General features: G+C 40.3%; 2 protein-coding genes across 12 annotated transcripts in view; one reads left to right on the top strand and one right to left on the bottom strand.

The window, feature by feature from the left end:
- PRSS35 (serine protease 35) overlaps window positions 1-15,790 on the top strand; it is a 152,528-nt gene that overhangs the window by 23,318 nt on the left and 113,420 nt on the right. For 2 of the 9 annotated variants that reach the window (XM_083431200.1, XM_083431199.1), the window contains exon 2: window positions 14,361-14,407. The exons of 5 other annotated variants lie outside the window; for them this stretch is intronic. The gene's annotated coding sequence lies outside the window, so the exon portion shown is untranslated. Of the gene's footprint in view, window positions 1-14,357; window positions 14,408-15,790 lie in introns of all 9 variants that reach the window. 2 more of the 9 variants (XM_083431197.1, XM_083431198.1) reach the window with 1 other exon arrangement.
- ME1 (malic enzyme 1) overlaps window positions 1-15,790 on the bottom strand; it is a 116,493-nt gene that overhangs the window by 26,871 nt on the left and 73,832 nt on the right. For all 3 annotated transcript variants that reach the window (XM_083431176.1, XM_083431175.1, XM_083431177.1), the window contains one exon: window positions 1,197-1,306. In XM_083431176.1, the coding sequence (XP_083287302.1) occupies window positions 1,197-1,306 (110 nt within the window). The remainder of the gene's footprint in view (window positions 1-1,196; window positions 1,307-15,790) is intronic.

The raw sequence follows: 15,790 nt of genomic DNA, 5'->3' as shown, positions 1-15,790 counted from the left end.
AAATCATTTCAGTTCCTTTCGCACATTTGCAGTCACGTGGGAGCCACTTTCCTTTTGTGAGAGATCTCATGCCAGTAAGGAAGTTTTGTAGATATGGCAACCTTGTGGGCAGAACCAATCAATGCATCTTCCCCAATCCTCTTGAAAGACCCACATGATTGGCCCTCCACATGGGGTTGCAGTATTTATTGCATTTTGCCCAGTAGAATGGGAAATGCAGTGTATATTTACACTGCATTTACTTTAGGATTATAGCCAACTAAATCACTGCCTGTACAAGAATTAAGTGCAACAGGATTCCCCCTCTGTTTCCCCTACACACGCCGTACACACTTCAGATCTGCTCCAGTGTGTTGAAGGAACCCTCAGAGCAGCTTTGGTGTCCACACAGGGAGAGGAAAAGGAGGGGAAGTTCCATTACACTTGCACAAGTTGAATACAATCCACAGTTGTTGTTGAATACAATCCACATTTTCCCAAACAATAATCATTATTCTCTCCTCATGATTGAGCTGTAAGAATAGGGAGGACTCCTCAGTATCCATTTATACTTTATAACACATTTAAAACATCTTGATTTCCAGACATTGTACATTCCACTCTCTGCAAAAGAGAGTTATCAAAGATGTCACTAAATTGATGCTACTTTTAATAATAATTGCCAGAGTTTGGGGCATTGCAATTTCCTCAAGTGCTCATTAACCTATGTGCAACCTTCGTGTTCTCTTTTCCTGTGTCATCACCCAGGATCTGTAGAAGAATTTCTTCTACATCTGAAAAAAATGAGCTGGGTAGGTGATGAAGAAACCATCTTTAATTTTATTTCAGCCTTTTTCACATCTTAACTAAAACTGGTTATATTCCAAACACACAAAATTAACACAAGTTTGGCTTTAAAATGTTGAAGCAGAGAAGGAATATGTGATATCCTTAATCTTGCTGTACCAGCACATATATTCTTAGAATAATTTTAAAAAACCCACAACATTACTTGGACACAATATTTCAATGACATTGTAAGCAATTATACTATCCCTCAACCAAACTAATGATTGCCTCTGACCTTATAATGTCATTCTATGAATCTCCCCAAGCACAACTGAATAACCTAACTGGATATATATTTTATTTATATACAAAATTGTTAAAGTTGACAGTTTTTCTCTTTAGCTAGAACAATAGATATATTTTATTACCTTGAATGTCATCGTTGAAAGTGCAGTATAGGTTGCGATATTTATTCAGAAGACGGAATGCATTTGTATTAGCAAAATCCTCAAACTGAATGAGGCAGTTTCTGCCATACCTAAGGGTACAAAATATCATAAACTTAAAACAGAAATAACAAACTTAAGTTGTAATATGCTCGTCACCTGCCTTATGCTATAGTTGAGCAATGAATTTGTGGACTGCCTTCCTAGTGAGCTCTGTCTCCCTTATTTTCAAGAAGTGCTTTAAAACATTCCTGTTCATTTCAATTAACTTCTTGCACCTTTTCCTAGAAAGAATATGGTACCTGGACCTGCGATAAGTAGGATGAAAATTGAAAGATCATTGGCTTAGATCACCTACTGCAGCTAGATCTATTTGAAAATCACCAAACAAACTCTGTTACTGCTTTCAGATTGGATTAAAAGCAAAATTGGTTATTCTTATTAATCCTCTACATAGAACTGTTAATCATTTACATAGATTTTATTTCTGTGGAGGAACAACCTATGCTACTATAGTTATATAGATGAGGAAACAAAGCTAGAACCTATGATATGCAATCACTTGCAATAGCACCTATGCAGATATGTACACTAACACTTACACAGTCCCATTATGCCTGCATCATCACGACATATACTAGCAATCCTTCTCATTCAAAACGCCCCACACATTATACTATTACTTTTATAAGGGGGAGAAATGGTACATTCACTGGTTATACACATATTTTATTCCAGTATTGTATTGTATTGTATTGTATTCCACAACCTCCTATATTAATTAACACTGTAAAGATGGTTTAGGGAACAGTACAAATCTAATTAGCCCCACATCCCGGTAGGTCTTACAGCAGTTAATAAATCTTGCACAGTGTCAACACACAGTAGACTGAGTTCTAAGACTACAATCTACTAATGGCATGGGTACTTTCCCTATGGAGCTAACAAGCAAGACAACATTTAACCTTTAGGAATCTGTTTTTGCTTCAGAGGAAATGCATGCATAACCAAAAAGTTAGAGCTTTCAATTAATATCTAAAGCAGGCCTCAAATTAGCTTCTGAATTGAGGTTTTTCACAAAATATTTGTATGGCTCTTCAGCTGTCATGCCATTTCAGCACTTCTCAACAAAATATCCTCATCTGGTTTTGTTTGTTTCCATTTTGTGATGCTTTTCAATGCTCATCATTAAATAACATGGTACCACCAGATAACATAGATAGCATAGAGCCCAAATTAGCAGACCTGCACTTTCCAACACCAACTTATGCTATAATGAAGAGATAGAAAGGCATCTTATAATAAATAGATTGAAATAACATAGACGTCACTGTGCCTTTTAAAAATTTGCAGCACAATGGCTTCTTGGAAGGGTCAAACCAAAAAAGTTAAACTCTTCCAAGAATATTAGAGGCACTCTATAATTTTACTATTATTTGAGTATGCTAGGGGAGAAATAAATGTCACATAATCTTCTAAAAATGCTAGTAACGTTATAAGATCTGTATTACATAACTGTGAATTATTCCTTGAAATAAAAATGTGGGTGTTATTAAAGCATTAGCAACCTCATACCCAGCACTGCTCAAGAACTCTAAGAAACCAAAAATTCTGTGCAGTGGTTAAAATCAGTGCTGTCTGACATCTTTATTGAAATGGTGTCCCACTGTATATCTGAAGACAGACAAAATACTGCTCCTTCCTCTCAGGAACCAACATTTGGTTACAATATCTTAACAGGTGCCCAAATACAGAGAGAACAGACAGACAACTTTCTAAAATATATAGTAGACTGAAGGCATAAAGAATCGAACAGTTTCCACTTTTCTCATACTTTTTGGATCACAGCTCAATATTATGTACATTTATTCTGGAATAAGCCCCACTACATTCAATTTATATAGAACTGTCAATTCAGAGTACTTTCCTGGTACGCAGATTTCCCATACGTTTTATGGAGCAATATCTGTGAAGGAAACCCCCTTTTTCACAGTGCCATAAAAGGTGACCAGTTAGTTTAACCAAGCAAGAATACATAAACATTTCTCTGAATTTCAAATCAAAATGTTTTGAAAATCTTAACCTTGAATTTAGTCTGTCCAGTTTCTCTCCCACTGTGACTATCTTTGCTGCCTAAAACAGTATAAAACAATAAAATCCATGTTTGAGGGGCACATTCTCTAACACATAGGACCAACTTTAGGTATTTTGATATTCTTGATGTTCTGGAGGCTGCACGCCAGCAGTGGGTGGGTCTAAAAAGTGGGTATGGCCACCCTACACTCACACATGTAGATGCACGCACACAAGGCAGGCATGTTGGCATCCAGGGGTTGAAAGACCAGCTGGCTAGCCCCCAGCTAGATCATCTCCCTTTCAGCCTTCACGCTGGCTCCAACGTAAATCAGCGACTCAAGCTTGCTGTCTTGAGCACACTATACGTAGCAGTGTAACTGCACAACAGAAGAGGCTGAGGCTGTGGATACATACTAAAACTACAGATTTATTTTACATAAATCAGAAGAAAGAAACATGTCATCTCTCCTTGCCGTCTTCTCGGAGAGAGATTCAAAACAAAAGCAATACACAGAGCGTAAGTTCCGCTCATGGGACCCAGCAGTCTGTGCTGGAATGTAAACAGACATGTGACATGCAACAATCCCATGTCTGCAGCAAAAGGTGGAATAGAATCTCCCAACAAGGCATATACACAGAGACATAGCTCCCTGCTTCTTAGCTGATTTGTGCAGATGAGTTAGGGAGAGGGCTATTGATCCCTCTCCAGTCAACAAATTAACAACCTGATGATGAGATCAGGCAATTTACATCCCTAGCAGGCCTCTGAGCTCCATCCACCCCACCACTGTGTCCAGTAGTAGTAGTAATATGATTATTACTTTGCCAACAAACAAAATATTTTGCCAAAAAACTCTACAAACTGGGGAGTAGCCATCCCTGTTCTAAGAAACACTTACCCTCTTTACCCTTGGGATTATCATAGAATCATAGAATCATAGAATCATAGAGTTGGAAGAGACCACAAGGGTCATCGAGTCCAACCCCCTGCCAAGCAGGAAACACCATCAGAGCACTCCTGACATATGGTTGTCAAGCCTCTGCTTAAAGACCTCCAAAGAAGGAGACTCCACCACACTCCTTGGCAGCAAATTCCACTGTCGAACAGCTCTTACTGTCAGGAAGTTCTTCCTAATGTTTAGGTGGAATCTTCTTTCTTGTAGTTTGTATCCATTGCTCCGTGTCCGCTTCTCTGGAGCAGCAGAAAACAACCTTTCTCCCTCCTCTATGTGACATCCTTTTATATATTTGAACATGGCTATCATATCACCCCTTAACCTCCTCTTCTCCAGGCTAAACATGCCCAGCTCCCTTAGCCGATCCTCATAAGGCATTGTTTCCAGGCCTTTGACCATTTTGGTTGCCCTCCTCTGTACACGTTCTAGTTTGTCAGTGTCCTTCTTGAACTGTGGTGCCCAGAACTGGACACAGTACTCCAGGTGAGGTCTGACCAGAGCAGAATACAGTGGAACTATAACTTCCCTTGATCTACATGCTATACTCCTATTGATGCAGCCCAGAATTGCATTGGCTTTTTTAGCTGCCGCGTCACACTGTTGGCTCATATTAAGTTTGTGGTCAACCAAGACTCCTAGATCCTTTTCACATGTACTGCTCTCAAGCCAGGTGTCACCCATCTTGTATTTGTGCCTCTCATTTTTTTTGCCCAAGTGCAATACTTTACATTTCTCCCTGTTAAAATTCATCTTGTTTGTTTTGGCCCAGTTCTCTAATCTGTCTAGGTCGTTTTGAAGTGTGATCCTGTCTTCTGGGGTGTTAGCCACCCCTCCCAGTTTGGTGTCATCTGCAAATTTGATCAGGATGCCCTTGAGTCCATCATCCAAGTCGTTGATAAAGATGTTGAATAAGACCGGGCCCAAGACAGAACCCTGTGGCACCCCACTAGTCACTCTTCTCCAGGATGAAGAGGAACCATTGATGAGCACCCTTTGGGTCCGGTCAGTCAGCCAGTTACAAATCCACTGAGTGGTAGCATAGTCAAGACCGCATTTTACCAGCTTCTTTACAAGAATATCATGGGGCACCTTGTCAAATGCCTTGCTGAAATCAAGGTAGACTACATCCACTGCGTTCCCTTCATCTACCAGGCTTGTAATTCTGTCAAAAAATGAGATCAGGTTAGTCTGACATGACTTATTTTTCAGAAATCCATGCTGACTATTGGTGATCACAGCATTCCTTTCTAGGTGCTCACAGATTGTTTGCTTAATGATCTGCTCCAGAATCTTCCCTGGTATTGATGTTAGACTGACTGGGCGGTAATTATTTGGGTCCTCTCTTTTCCCCTTTTTGAAAATAGGGACAACATTTGCCCTCCTCCAGTCTGCCGGGACTTCGCCTGTTCTCCAGGAATTCTCAAAGATGACTGCCAGTGGTTCTGAGATCACATCTGCCAGTTCTTTTAATACTCTTGGATGCAGTTCATCTGGCCCTGGAGACTTGAATACATCTAAACTAGCCAAGTATTCTTGTACTATCTCCTTAGTTATTCTGGGCTGTGTTTCCTCTGCTGAATCATTATTGATGTACTTGCCCTAGCGACTCCTTCTCACTGAGCCTCTGTCTAGAGCTGACCATTCCTATAACATTGAGCTCTTTCCACAATAAACTTGGGTCAGTTTGCAATGGAATTTTTTCCATTACGAAGTACTGTTCTAAGCTGCTACCAATAATTGGATTACTGCTGCCCCAAAGCCTAGGAAGCGGTATGAGTCACAGAACATCTGGATTCCCTGATCCTCACTGCTGCTTAGTCATAATTGTTGTCCTCTTTCCCATCTGGTGCTGTGATCTCTTGCTTCCTTCAGGTTCACTGAGATTTCAATGAATCAATTTTAATCCACCACCCCATGTTTTGAGGGGTTTGCTATTACTAAAGAATCTCAGTAATAAAAGTCCAGTATATTTCCCCCCCCCCTCTTATTTCTATTTTCTTCAATGCAGGGTCTTCATTCATCCGACTCTCTTCTTGTTAAGCCCCTTATCTCTTTTATTAAACATAACCATAATTTCTCTCTTAAACATAAGTTGCTGCTATACAGCAAGTCAAATCACTGTTTCAGCAAATTCAATACTAAACTCTCCAAGGTCTCATGCAGATACCTTCCCCAGCCTGATTAATATTAATATTTTGGCAATCATAGCCATATTTTACATGGCATGCTTTAACTGGAGATGTCCAGAACTTTTCTGCACACAGCACACATGTGCCAGCAATGAACTACAGCTAGAACTGTTTTATGACTAACTTCTTGTCTTCTATTCTAAATTTTACATTTTTAAGTGTGTATGTATTAGGGGTGTGCCCTGATCATATTTGGACCCCAAAGCACAGGACCAGATAAAATAAATCACCTTGATTGCAAGTTATGAAGGAACTCCCTCTGCACCTTCCTGATCCTGGTATTTTCCTAAAGTTGGATTCTCCCTCTTAGCTCACATTCCAACATCTTCCTTATTTACGTAGTAAACTTAAGAGGGGTTTTTTTTAGTATACTGTCCACAGCATTTATTTGATACCTGGATGGACGAAACACTTCAGGGTTCTTTGCTTTGAATTGTGCAGCTTCGTAAAGCTCCTGTTTAACCTCAGATGTGCTCAGTTTTCCACAAATACATTCCAAATTGTCTTAAGCCTTTGTCCAAATCCAGTGCACTCCCCTAGCGTGTACGGCTGGAGATAATATGTAGATATATAATAGAAGGCACTTCAGTTTGTTCAAGGAGGAATCACCATTTCCACAAATTCCTCTCTCATCACATCACACACTGTTGCAGCAGAAAAGAGACAAGCCAAAACCCTGTTCCATGTGTGGAACAATGCTCACTCTTCTCTGGGTTCAAGAAACTTTATACATTTTCACAATCGAAACTTGAAATGTTGTGGACACATTGTCCAAGTAATTCAAATTATGAAGAAGAAAAATCTGAAAACAGGAAATTTTGTAACTTTCACTCAGAACACAGGATATACAATATGCTACACCTCAACATAGCAATCAGCACCGTTATACACAGCAAGCATTAAAAGCCATACATGAGACATTGTGAGGATGTGTGGTTTCTCCTCACAGCTTTAAATAGCCTTAGGAGAAGTTCACATTTCATTATGTAAATGGTATTGTAGATATATAATAGAAGGCACTTCATAGGCGTTCCTTTTACCAACTATACTAAGAAGTACCATTATTTGCACAAGTCTACTCTGTATTCCTTCACTACTTCAGTCCTTTTTGCTTCCTTTCTCAGTTTTTTGTTACTGCTATGATCCAAGTACTAATGCAATATCTATTCATTTTGTTTTACTTTGTTTTTTATAATCTGTTTTGGCAAGGACCTTCTAAATCTCTTGTAAAGTTCCTTATTTCAATACTATATTAATAATTATTATTTCATTCCTTTATCATAATACAATTTTGGGCTATGATGCTGAAAGACAGCAGAGCTACAGTGAAGTCAATTTTGGCTTAAGAAAAATATTAAATAAGCACCGTATGTTCTTTGTAAACAGTACGATATTCAGATTTTAACTGAGGAAACCTTGGTTTTCAGGATTTCCGAGCTAGAGGCACTTGCAATTAGCTTATTATCTCTTGAGCAAAATAAGTTCTTAATAACAATGGTTATAAACATGTCATATATATATATAACAGATCTACACAGATCTGGCTGGCACAGACCACAAAACCACAGCTCGCCCCTATACACGAAGCCAAGCCAGAGCACAACCAAGTGCAGTACAGCCATCTTCTCAGAAAAACTCTTCACAAAGTTCAAGAGTTCAAGACACGAAGGCTTTAGCAACTAATCCACACCTAATGACCCACCTAAGTGGGATTCAGGAAATCACTCAAGAAATCACTCAAGATATCCCTCAAGTAATTAAGGAACAAAAGAAGAAAAGGCACACTAGCCTGGGAACCTCGTCTCTGCCCAGAACATTGGAGGCTATACACCACACCTCCTCAACGGTATTTATAGGAACTCAAACACTGAGATCCTGCTCTGTTCCAGTAACAAGAAGCCGAAAGCACCAGCCTGAAGATGACGAGTGAGACCTCGTCGAAACGTCGCCTAGACACCCCAACTTTTACACGGGAAGACACCCGAGGACACCAAAACCTGCATTCCTGTACCCGTGAAAATCTACGAAAGCAAATATATATATATATATATATATAATATTAATATATATATATATTATACAAGTAGTCTGGATTTCTGGGATTGCATGCATTCTCTATGCCTTCCTTTTCTCCGCCGCCACAATATGACTTGGCAAAGGTATTGTGTATCATTTCTCCTGCAAAGTCCATGGAAATTAAAGAAGGTAGTTGTATCCTCAAAATGGAGATTGTTATTGTTAAGTATTTTACAGTACTACCATACAGTACTGATTTTTTAAACAGACCAAGCTAAATTGTAACAGTTATATCAGCTGTGAATAAGGTACAGTCAGGCTTACTAAAAACAAACAAACCACCCTTTAGTAAGCTTAAGGTTTTACTTATCAACCTGTGAATTTGCCTTCTTGTATTCTGCATGGCCAGCAGACCTCACAAAGGGTGGCTCGACTGCTCCTTGGCATACAGCCATGGGACTAAACTGCAGGTTTGGCAGACTTAAGCAGGAGACTGCCAAAGTCAGTTATGGTGACATCCAAAGCTAAGTAACCTGAAGACTAGAATTAGACATCTCAAAATATCAGATAAAACTATAGGTTTAAGATTAGGAATATCAGGCGTAATAGCCAGCCAATTTCATTCCTTTTCATTTTCTTAAGACTATTCTGATACTGCATCTACAAGAATTAAAAACTTAAGAAAAGATGCACTCTTGAACCATTTATTATGGATCAAACTATGTATCTTGCTTCATATTTGCCACTTAAACCATATTGTCCTTATTTGAAGATTAATCCCCTTATATGTTTACATTTTTTATTTTAAAATAAAATATGCCTGCAATAGATAAAGGGTAATATCCAATAATAATCATACTCAGAGTAGACCTATTTAGATCAATGGGTCTACTCACAGCATGACTTACTTCGTTTTCACCCAAAGTGCTTATTTGTTTTGGATTAATTGCCATCCCTTATTTTGAAAAGTATTGAATTTTAACTTATGACTCAGACAAGTCATTTCTTATTAATGTAAGCCCTTGAGACCATCAGAGCAGGAGAAAAATACGTTCCTCCAGTATTATGTTCCTGGACACAAGCCAAACATATCTACATATTGTATGAAGACTCTGAATGTTAAGATTGTTTTCTAAAAGTGAGGATTAGTAAATCAAAACCTATACATGAAATATTTCTTAGAAGTTGTCATAGATACCTCAGAGTTTAACCAAAATTTGTTACACTCAAAGGTGGAAGGTGGGGACGACACAACCCGGGTACTTTGCCCAAGCAAAACCCCACTTGCATCCAGCTCAATGTTCTGGAGGCAATCTACTCTTCTTCTGACAGTAGGACTGATTTGTATATGTGGTAAAAGCAGTCCCATCCTTCTCTTTCTCTCAGTGACCACAAGACTACCTCTAGCTCCAGGTTAGACTAGGTAGGAAGAAAGGAAAACTGTCTAATTAAGCAAGGTGTGTTTGTCAGCCTCAGAACTGACATATTTTAACTATTCTTTCACAAGGCCTACAGCCAACCTAGATATTTTGGGGCAGCCATGCATTGGACTTCTCCGTTCACATGTAAAGTGGTGGGAAGTCTACCCTGTACACGAAGTATATGAGGGAGGAAAGAGAACCCCAGCCCTCCATCTCCATACCTCACTATGTTCCACTGTTTTGAGAAGTTTTCCCTCACCAATAACAGACGAGCATAAAATTGGTTAAAGCCGTGGAATGCAGCAAGCAGTTATTTAATACATAAATCTAGTAGCGAGTGTGTCTCTTTCCCTATAGCCTCTTCTTCTTGCGTATGTTTCCTATGCTTTTTATGTGAATGGAGAAGAGATGCTGTAGAATCTCTACCTAGGTGTAGCTGTTATATGTCCCAACCTTTTCATCATGGTAAAGAGATTAGGAACCATCCTTATCCCCTTTGGTCACTATCTTGCCCCAGACTCCTAACCCAAAGACCCCATTCCTTGTCCTGAATTCTCTGTGAGCTGCAGAGTTCTTGGAGAACAAGAGAAGTGGTTTTGCTGCCTCCGTGATGGGCTTTTCTTGAAGGAGCCCAATGCAATGACAGAGAAAACACCCTTTCTATATGAGAGGAGAAACAGGGTGGTGTTTGTTTGTTTGTTTTGGGCCTTTTCTGCTTTTGCAGAAGGCAAAAAAAGTGTCTTATTGTCTAGGGAAAAAAGCACAGCACAAATGCACAAAAAGCAACCCTTCCAAATTCTTTGTACAAGCTACAAGAAGTGTGAGGCGGGGAGTGTCATGACAACCACAAATCACACTTAGCTATTAAGCTAAGCCAACTTTTGTTGGCTCTATGGACTTACAATCAGAGCTTGAAAGCAGCTGAACAGTTAACAATGAAAAGGGAATGGGGTTTGTTTCAGAAGGGGGAGAAGCCTTGAAAAGCTCTTGATGAAGGTTGTGGCATCTGCACAAGGCCTACTAAATTGGGAATTAATTGAAGCAAGCTAACAATTGATATCAGGCATTCTGAGAAAGTACATACATATGGACTATGTGTTAAAATTAGAAAACCATGCCATGTCTAGCTTGCAAAGTGTAGCACTTGGATTCATTTTATACAATCATAATATATCTTAAATAATAAAATCAATCAATGTTTGTATACATAATAGTAAATATTTCATTATGTGTCTAACAGCAAGCATGTGTGACTCCACTATATCAAGTAATGTAATGTTGAGGCTCAAGTATAGGTTTAGAAATCTCAGTTATCTAGTTTTCCCTTGTGCTAAGAAAATGGGGCAGGGGGAGGGCTAATGACTGCAGTTGCATAAAATAAAATGATAATCTCTGGGGCGTCTCTATTTCAAAATGTTTATAGAATATATTTTCCCCCAAAGTACTGAAAACATACTCTTATCCTTTGTTTTCAAAAATACAAAAAGATCCCCTCCCGAACACCCCACAAGGAGTGGAACATGGTAGTATTTGATATCCTTTGTTTCCAAAGGTGGAATTATAGGCAGCTCAGAACTTTCCAGCAGTACCATTCAGGGAACCAATTACTGAGCTAATTAGGCTATCTGCTTTGCCGCCAGAATCTTAATACTGTTATGGGCAGTAATTTACTCAATTTCAGATTTGTTTTACAATGATACCAGTGAAAGAATTCAGTTATTTATTTCCCCTACATCTCATTTGCTTTGTTTATAGGCAAGGAGCAGAATGGCCATTCACAGTACAATCCTTATGCATTTTTCCCCTCAGAAGCAAGTCCCAGGGCATTCCAGTAGGCTTTACTTCCAGGAAAGAGTGTATAGAGTTGCAGCCTTAGCTAATTTTAATCTGCTTAAAATGTACCACTGTTCCAAATACAGATTCAAATTATCAAAGACAATAGTAAGGAAACATCTTGATTAAAATGCCTCCTCCCTACTGTGGTCTGGAAAGATGTGTAGTAACTGTATCTATCCGTCCAGAAAGGCTTGTCCCTAGGGATTGAGTTAATGAGATCTTGGAAGTGCATTCAGTCTAGTAGATGCGAAAATCTTCCAACATTGTTCAGGTAGAACAATTTTATTGACATACGATTCCACTCAGTATCTCATGCTTTATTACTTTTCAATGCAAAACTAGGAATCTAGCCAATTTTATATTGCTGAAATTGTTGTGCCTTCACCTAGAAAGCATTTAAACATCCCTCTGCTTCTGGAACTGAATGAAAGTAGTAACAATTACTGGATATTATTAGAATCTGGTATGCTTCCTAGCAAACTAAAAACCAAGAGACCAAGGGCCTTTTTTTTTTTTAGTACAGACCAGCCATTTTCTGAAAACCTGGACCGTGAGATGTGCCTAAATGTCAACTCCCATCCTCATTTAACATGACAGGGATGGTGGCTTAGCTGACTTGGCTTTTGGCAAAGTAGCACCGGGGGCTGCCTCACTAGGTACCCCATTCTCAACTTTGAGCTCAACAGAAGATTACCGAGCCCCATAAAAATTCTGTAGATGTAAGATGTATAAAAATTGTTCACTGACTTTCTCATTCCATATAAGTGTTAAATACTTGGCAAAAGCAGGTATGATTTTTGCAATGTGGATATTAATTTTTTTTCTTTATTTTTTAAAAATATCACAGGACCAGCCCTTTCCTTAAAAGCAGCCTTAACAAAGAAGAAGGTTCCAAAGGGCTGATTGCTGCTAAATGCTGATTTTGTGGGTTCACCTTATCTGTACTTTAAAACAGCCAAAAAACAAGAAAAATAAAATAACAAGATAATAAAATAGTAATCATAATAATCATACAAAGCCTTTAAAAAGAATGTGTGACATAAAATATATTCTATAGTGAAATACAAGGTTCATATTTGTACCAACATACCAAATCTTCATGAATGTTGCCAAATAAACTCCTATTTAATGGGAACGTGCCAACCATGAGATGGTTTGCTCATATAAATCAAATGGAACTGTAAGCAGAAGCAAAGTCAGAGGGTTCTGCAGCAGCCCTGGAGGCACATATTTTATGAGTTAGTTTTTTGGAAACAGCAATGAACATGACATTTTTAAACCATAAAGGTAAAGGTAAAGGGACCCCGACCATTAGGTCCAGTCGTGACCAACTCGGGGGTTGCGGCGCTCATCTCGCTTTATTGGATGAGGTAGCCGGCGTACAGCTTCTCATTCATGTGGCCAGCATGACTAAGCCGCTTCTGGCGAACCAGAGCAGTGCACGGAAAGCCGTTTACCTTCCCGCCAGAGCGGTACCTATTTATCTACTTGCACTTTGATGTGCTTTCAAACTGCTAGGTAAAGGTAAAGGTACCCCTGCCCGTACGGGCCAGTCGTGACCGACTCTAGGGTTGCGCGCTCATCTCACTAAAGAGGCCGAGAGCTGGCGCCGTCTGAAGACACTTCCGGGTCACGTGGCCAGCGTGACGAAGCTGCAACTGGCGAGCCAGCACCAGTGCCGCACACGAAAACACCGTTTACCTTCCCGCTATAAAGCGGTACCTATTTATCTACTTGCACTTAGGGGTGCTTTCAAACTGCTAGGTGGGCAGGAGCTGGGACTGAACGACGGGAGCTCACCCCACCGCGGGGATTCGAACCGCCGACCTTACGATCAGCAAGTCCTAGGCACTGAGGTTTTACCCACAGCGCCACCCACGTCCCTTTCAAACTGCTAGGTTGGCTTTAAACCATAGATCCACAAAATAACAAGATGCATCCTTCCACCCTTGAGAGATCACTAGATGAGTGGTAACCAACTGATATAGAATTAAAGGTTGAGAAGTAAGGTCAGCATTGGCATGAACAAAAATGGATAAATGACATATCTTATCATCCAGAGTAGCCTATTTGCCAACAATTATACCAATCTTCATTACAACCGGCTCCCAGAACATATGTACATATACCAACATGTTCCTTGTACCTTGCAACCCTGCCGGCATAAAGGGAAACCAGATCTTACAATATGAGCTAAAAGTGATGCAAAACTGGCAATGTGCATGAAACTATTTAGGTTTAAGTTATATGGATACTATCCTGGCATTAAATAAGAAGCAACTGGCAAACGAAGGCTCTTAAAGGTGTTACATATTTTAAGGGGATGTCTTTTAGTTCTTGACCAGTATTAGTCTGTGGTACATAATAGACATTCCTTATTTCAGGATGCTAAAACCCTATGTAACATAATAGATATTCCTTATTTAAGAATGTAATCACTAGCTGAGATCCCCTGTTTTTAACATTTTAAACTTCATAGATACTCTTGTTTTTAACATTTTGCCCTCGCAGTCCTATTTTTAACAATGTGATAACAGCTAAAAAAATCAGTAAAATATTGCTGTCTTAGATCTCATCTGGACAAAGCTGTGCAGAGATAAAGCTGTTCAAAATATAGGTTTTGACTAAAAAATGTTTTATTTATTTCAGTAGAGAGGAGGTAATATTTTGCAAGTAACAGCCCTTCAGAGATATCCAAAGTAAGCACTGACAGATTCAAAGGAGGATAAATAATTGCAATGGGAACAAATCAGTTCCATAAGCACAGTTTCAATACCCTGACCCATGTAGATTAAATTTTGAACACTTGACTTGGGCAATTGTACCTGCAAGTTGTACAGCAATGTTAATACAATATGTATTTGTTGAGGTATATATGTAGAGATAATACTATCTGTCATTAGACAATACAGTGGTACCTCGGTCTAAGAACAGTCCTGTTAACGAACACTTCGGGGAATGACCTCCGTAAAACTGGAAGTAGGTGTTCCGGCTAGCAAACTTTGCCCCGGAAGACAAACGGAATCTGAACGGAGGAGGCTGCATTAGGGAAAACGTGCCTACGTTTAAGAACAGTTTCGGCTTAAGAATGGACCTCTGGAACAAATTACCATATTTTTCGCTCTATAGGACGCACTTTTTCCCCTTCAAAAATGAAGGGGAAATGTGTGTGTGTCCAATGGAGCGAAGACGCCATAGCCCCGCGACCCTCTCCCGGCTGGAGAGGTGACGCGCAGCTATGGCAGGAGCCTCTATAGCCGTGTGCCACCTCTCCAGCAGGGAGAGCGCGTGCGGGGCTAAAGAAGCCCCACCCACCCTCTCCTAGCTGGAGAGGTTACAAGCGGTTATTGCAGCAGCCTCTTTAGCCGCGCGCCACCTCTCCAGCCGGGGCTAAAGAAGCCATAGGCCCGCGACCCTCTCCCAGCTGGAGAGGTGACACGCGACTATGGCAGCAGCCTCTCCGCTGCGTGCCTTTCCGCTGCTCCCCGACCTGCTCTTTGGGGCTGGTGGTGGGCTTCCCCCCCGCCAGCCCCAAAGAGCAGGTCGAAAGGAACCTGAAGCCTGGAGAGCAAGAGGGGTCGGTGCGCACTGGCCCCTCTTGCTCTCCAGGCTTCCAAGGTAGCCACCTGAAGGCGACTGAACGGCACCTTGTTTTAGAGGGGGGAAACAAGAGGGGGAAAATTCTCTCCCTCTCTGCACAGCGCCTCCTGCCGCTTCGCTGAAGGGGCGCTGGGCAGAGAGGGGGAGAATTTTTTTTTCTTGTTCTCCCCCCTCTAAAACAAGGTGCGTCCTATTGTCCGGTGCGTCCTATGGTGAGAAAAATACAGTAAGTTTGTAAACTGTAGTAGCTAAAAAAGAGGAAATCAGAAGAAAGGAACAGAATATACAAATGGCTACATGATTGGCAATTCAAGGGGCCATCTCTGTCTCTCTCTCTCTCTCTCTCTCTCTCTCTCTCTCTCTCTCAGACACATACATACACACACACACTCCTGCACAAAGTTCCGTTGGCACTTTAAAGTTAGCCAGTGTAGTCACGTGATTAAAGAGTTACAGCAGAACTACAGAAATTCTCAAGGTTT

Source organism: Podarcis tiliguerta, assembly GCF_965153285.1.
Source record: "Podarcis tiliguerta genome assembly, chromosome: 3".
Taxonomy (NCBI): domain Eukaryota; kingdom Metazoa; phylum Chordata; class Lepidosauria; order Squamata; family Lacertidae; genus Podarcis; species Podarcis tiliguerta.
The sequence above is the reverse complement of the archived record's forward strand: the minus strand, read 5'-3'. Positions and strand labels throughout refer to the sequence as shown.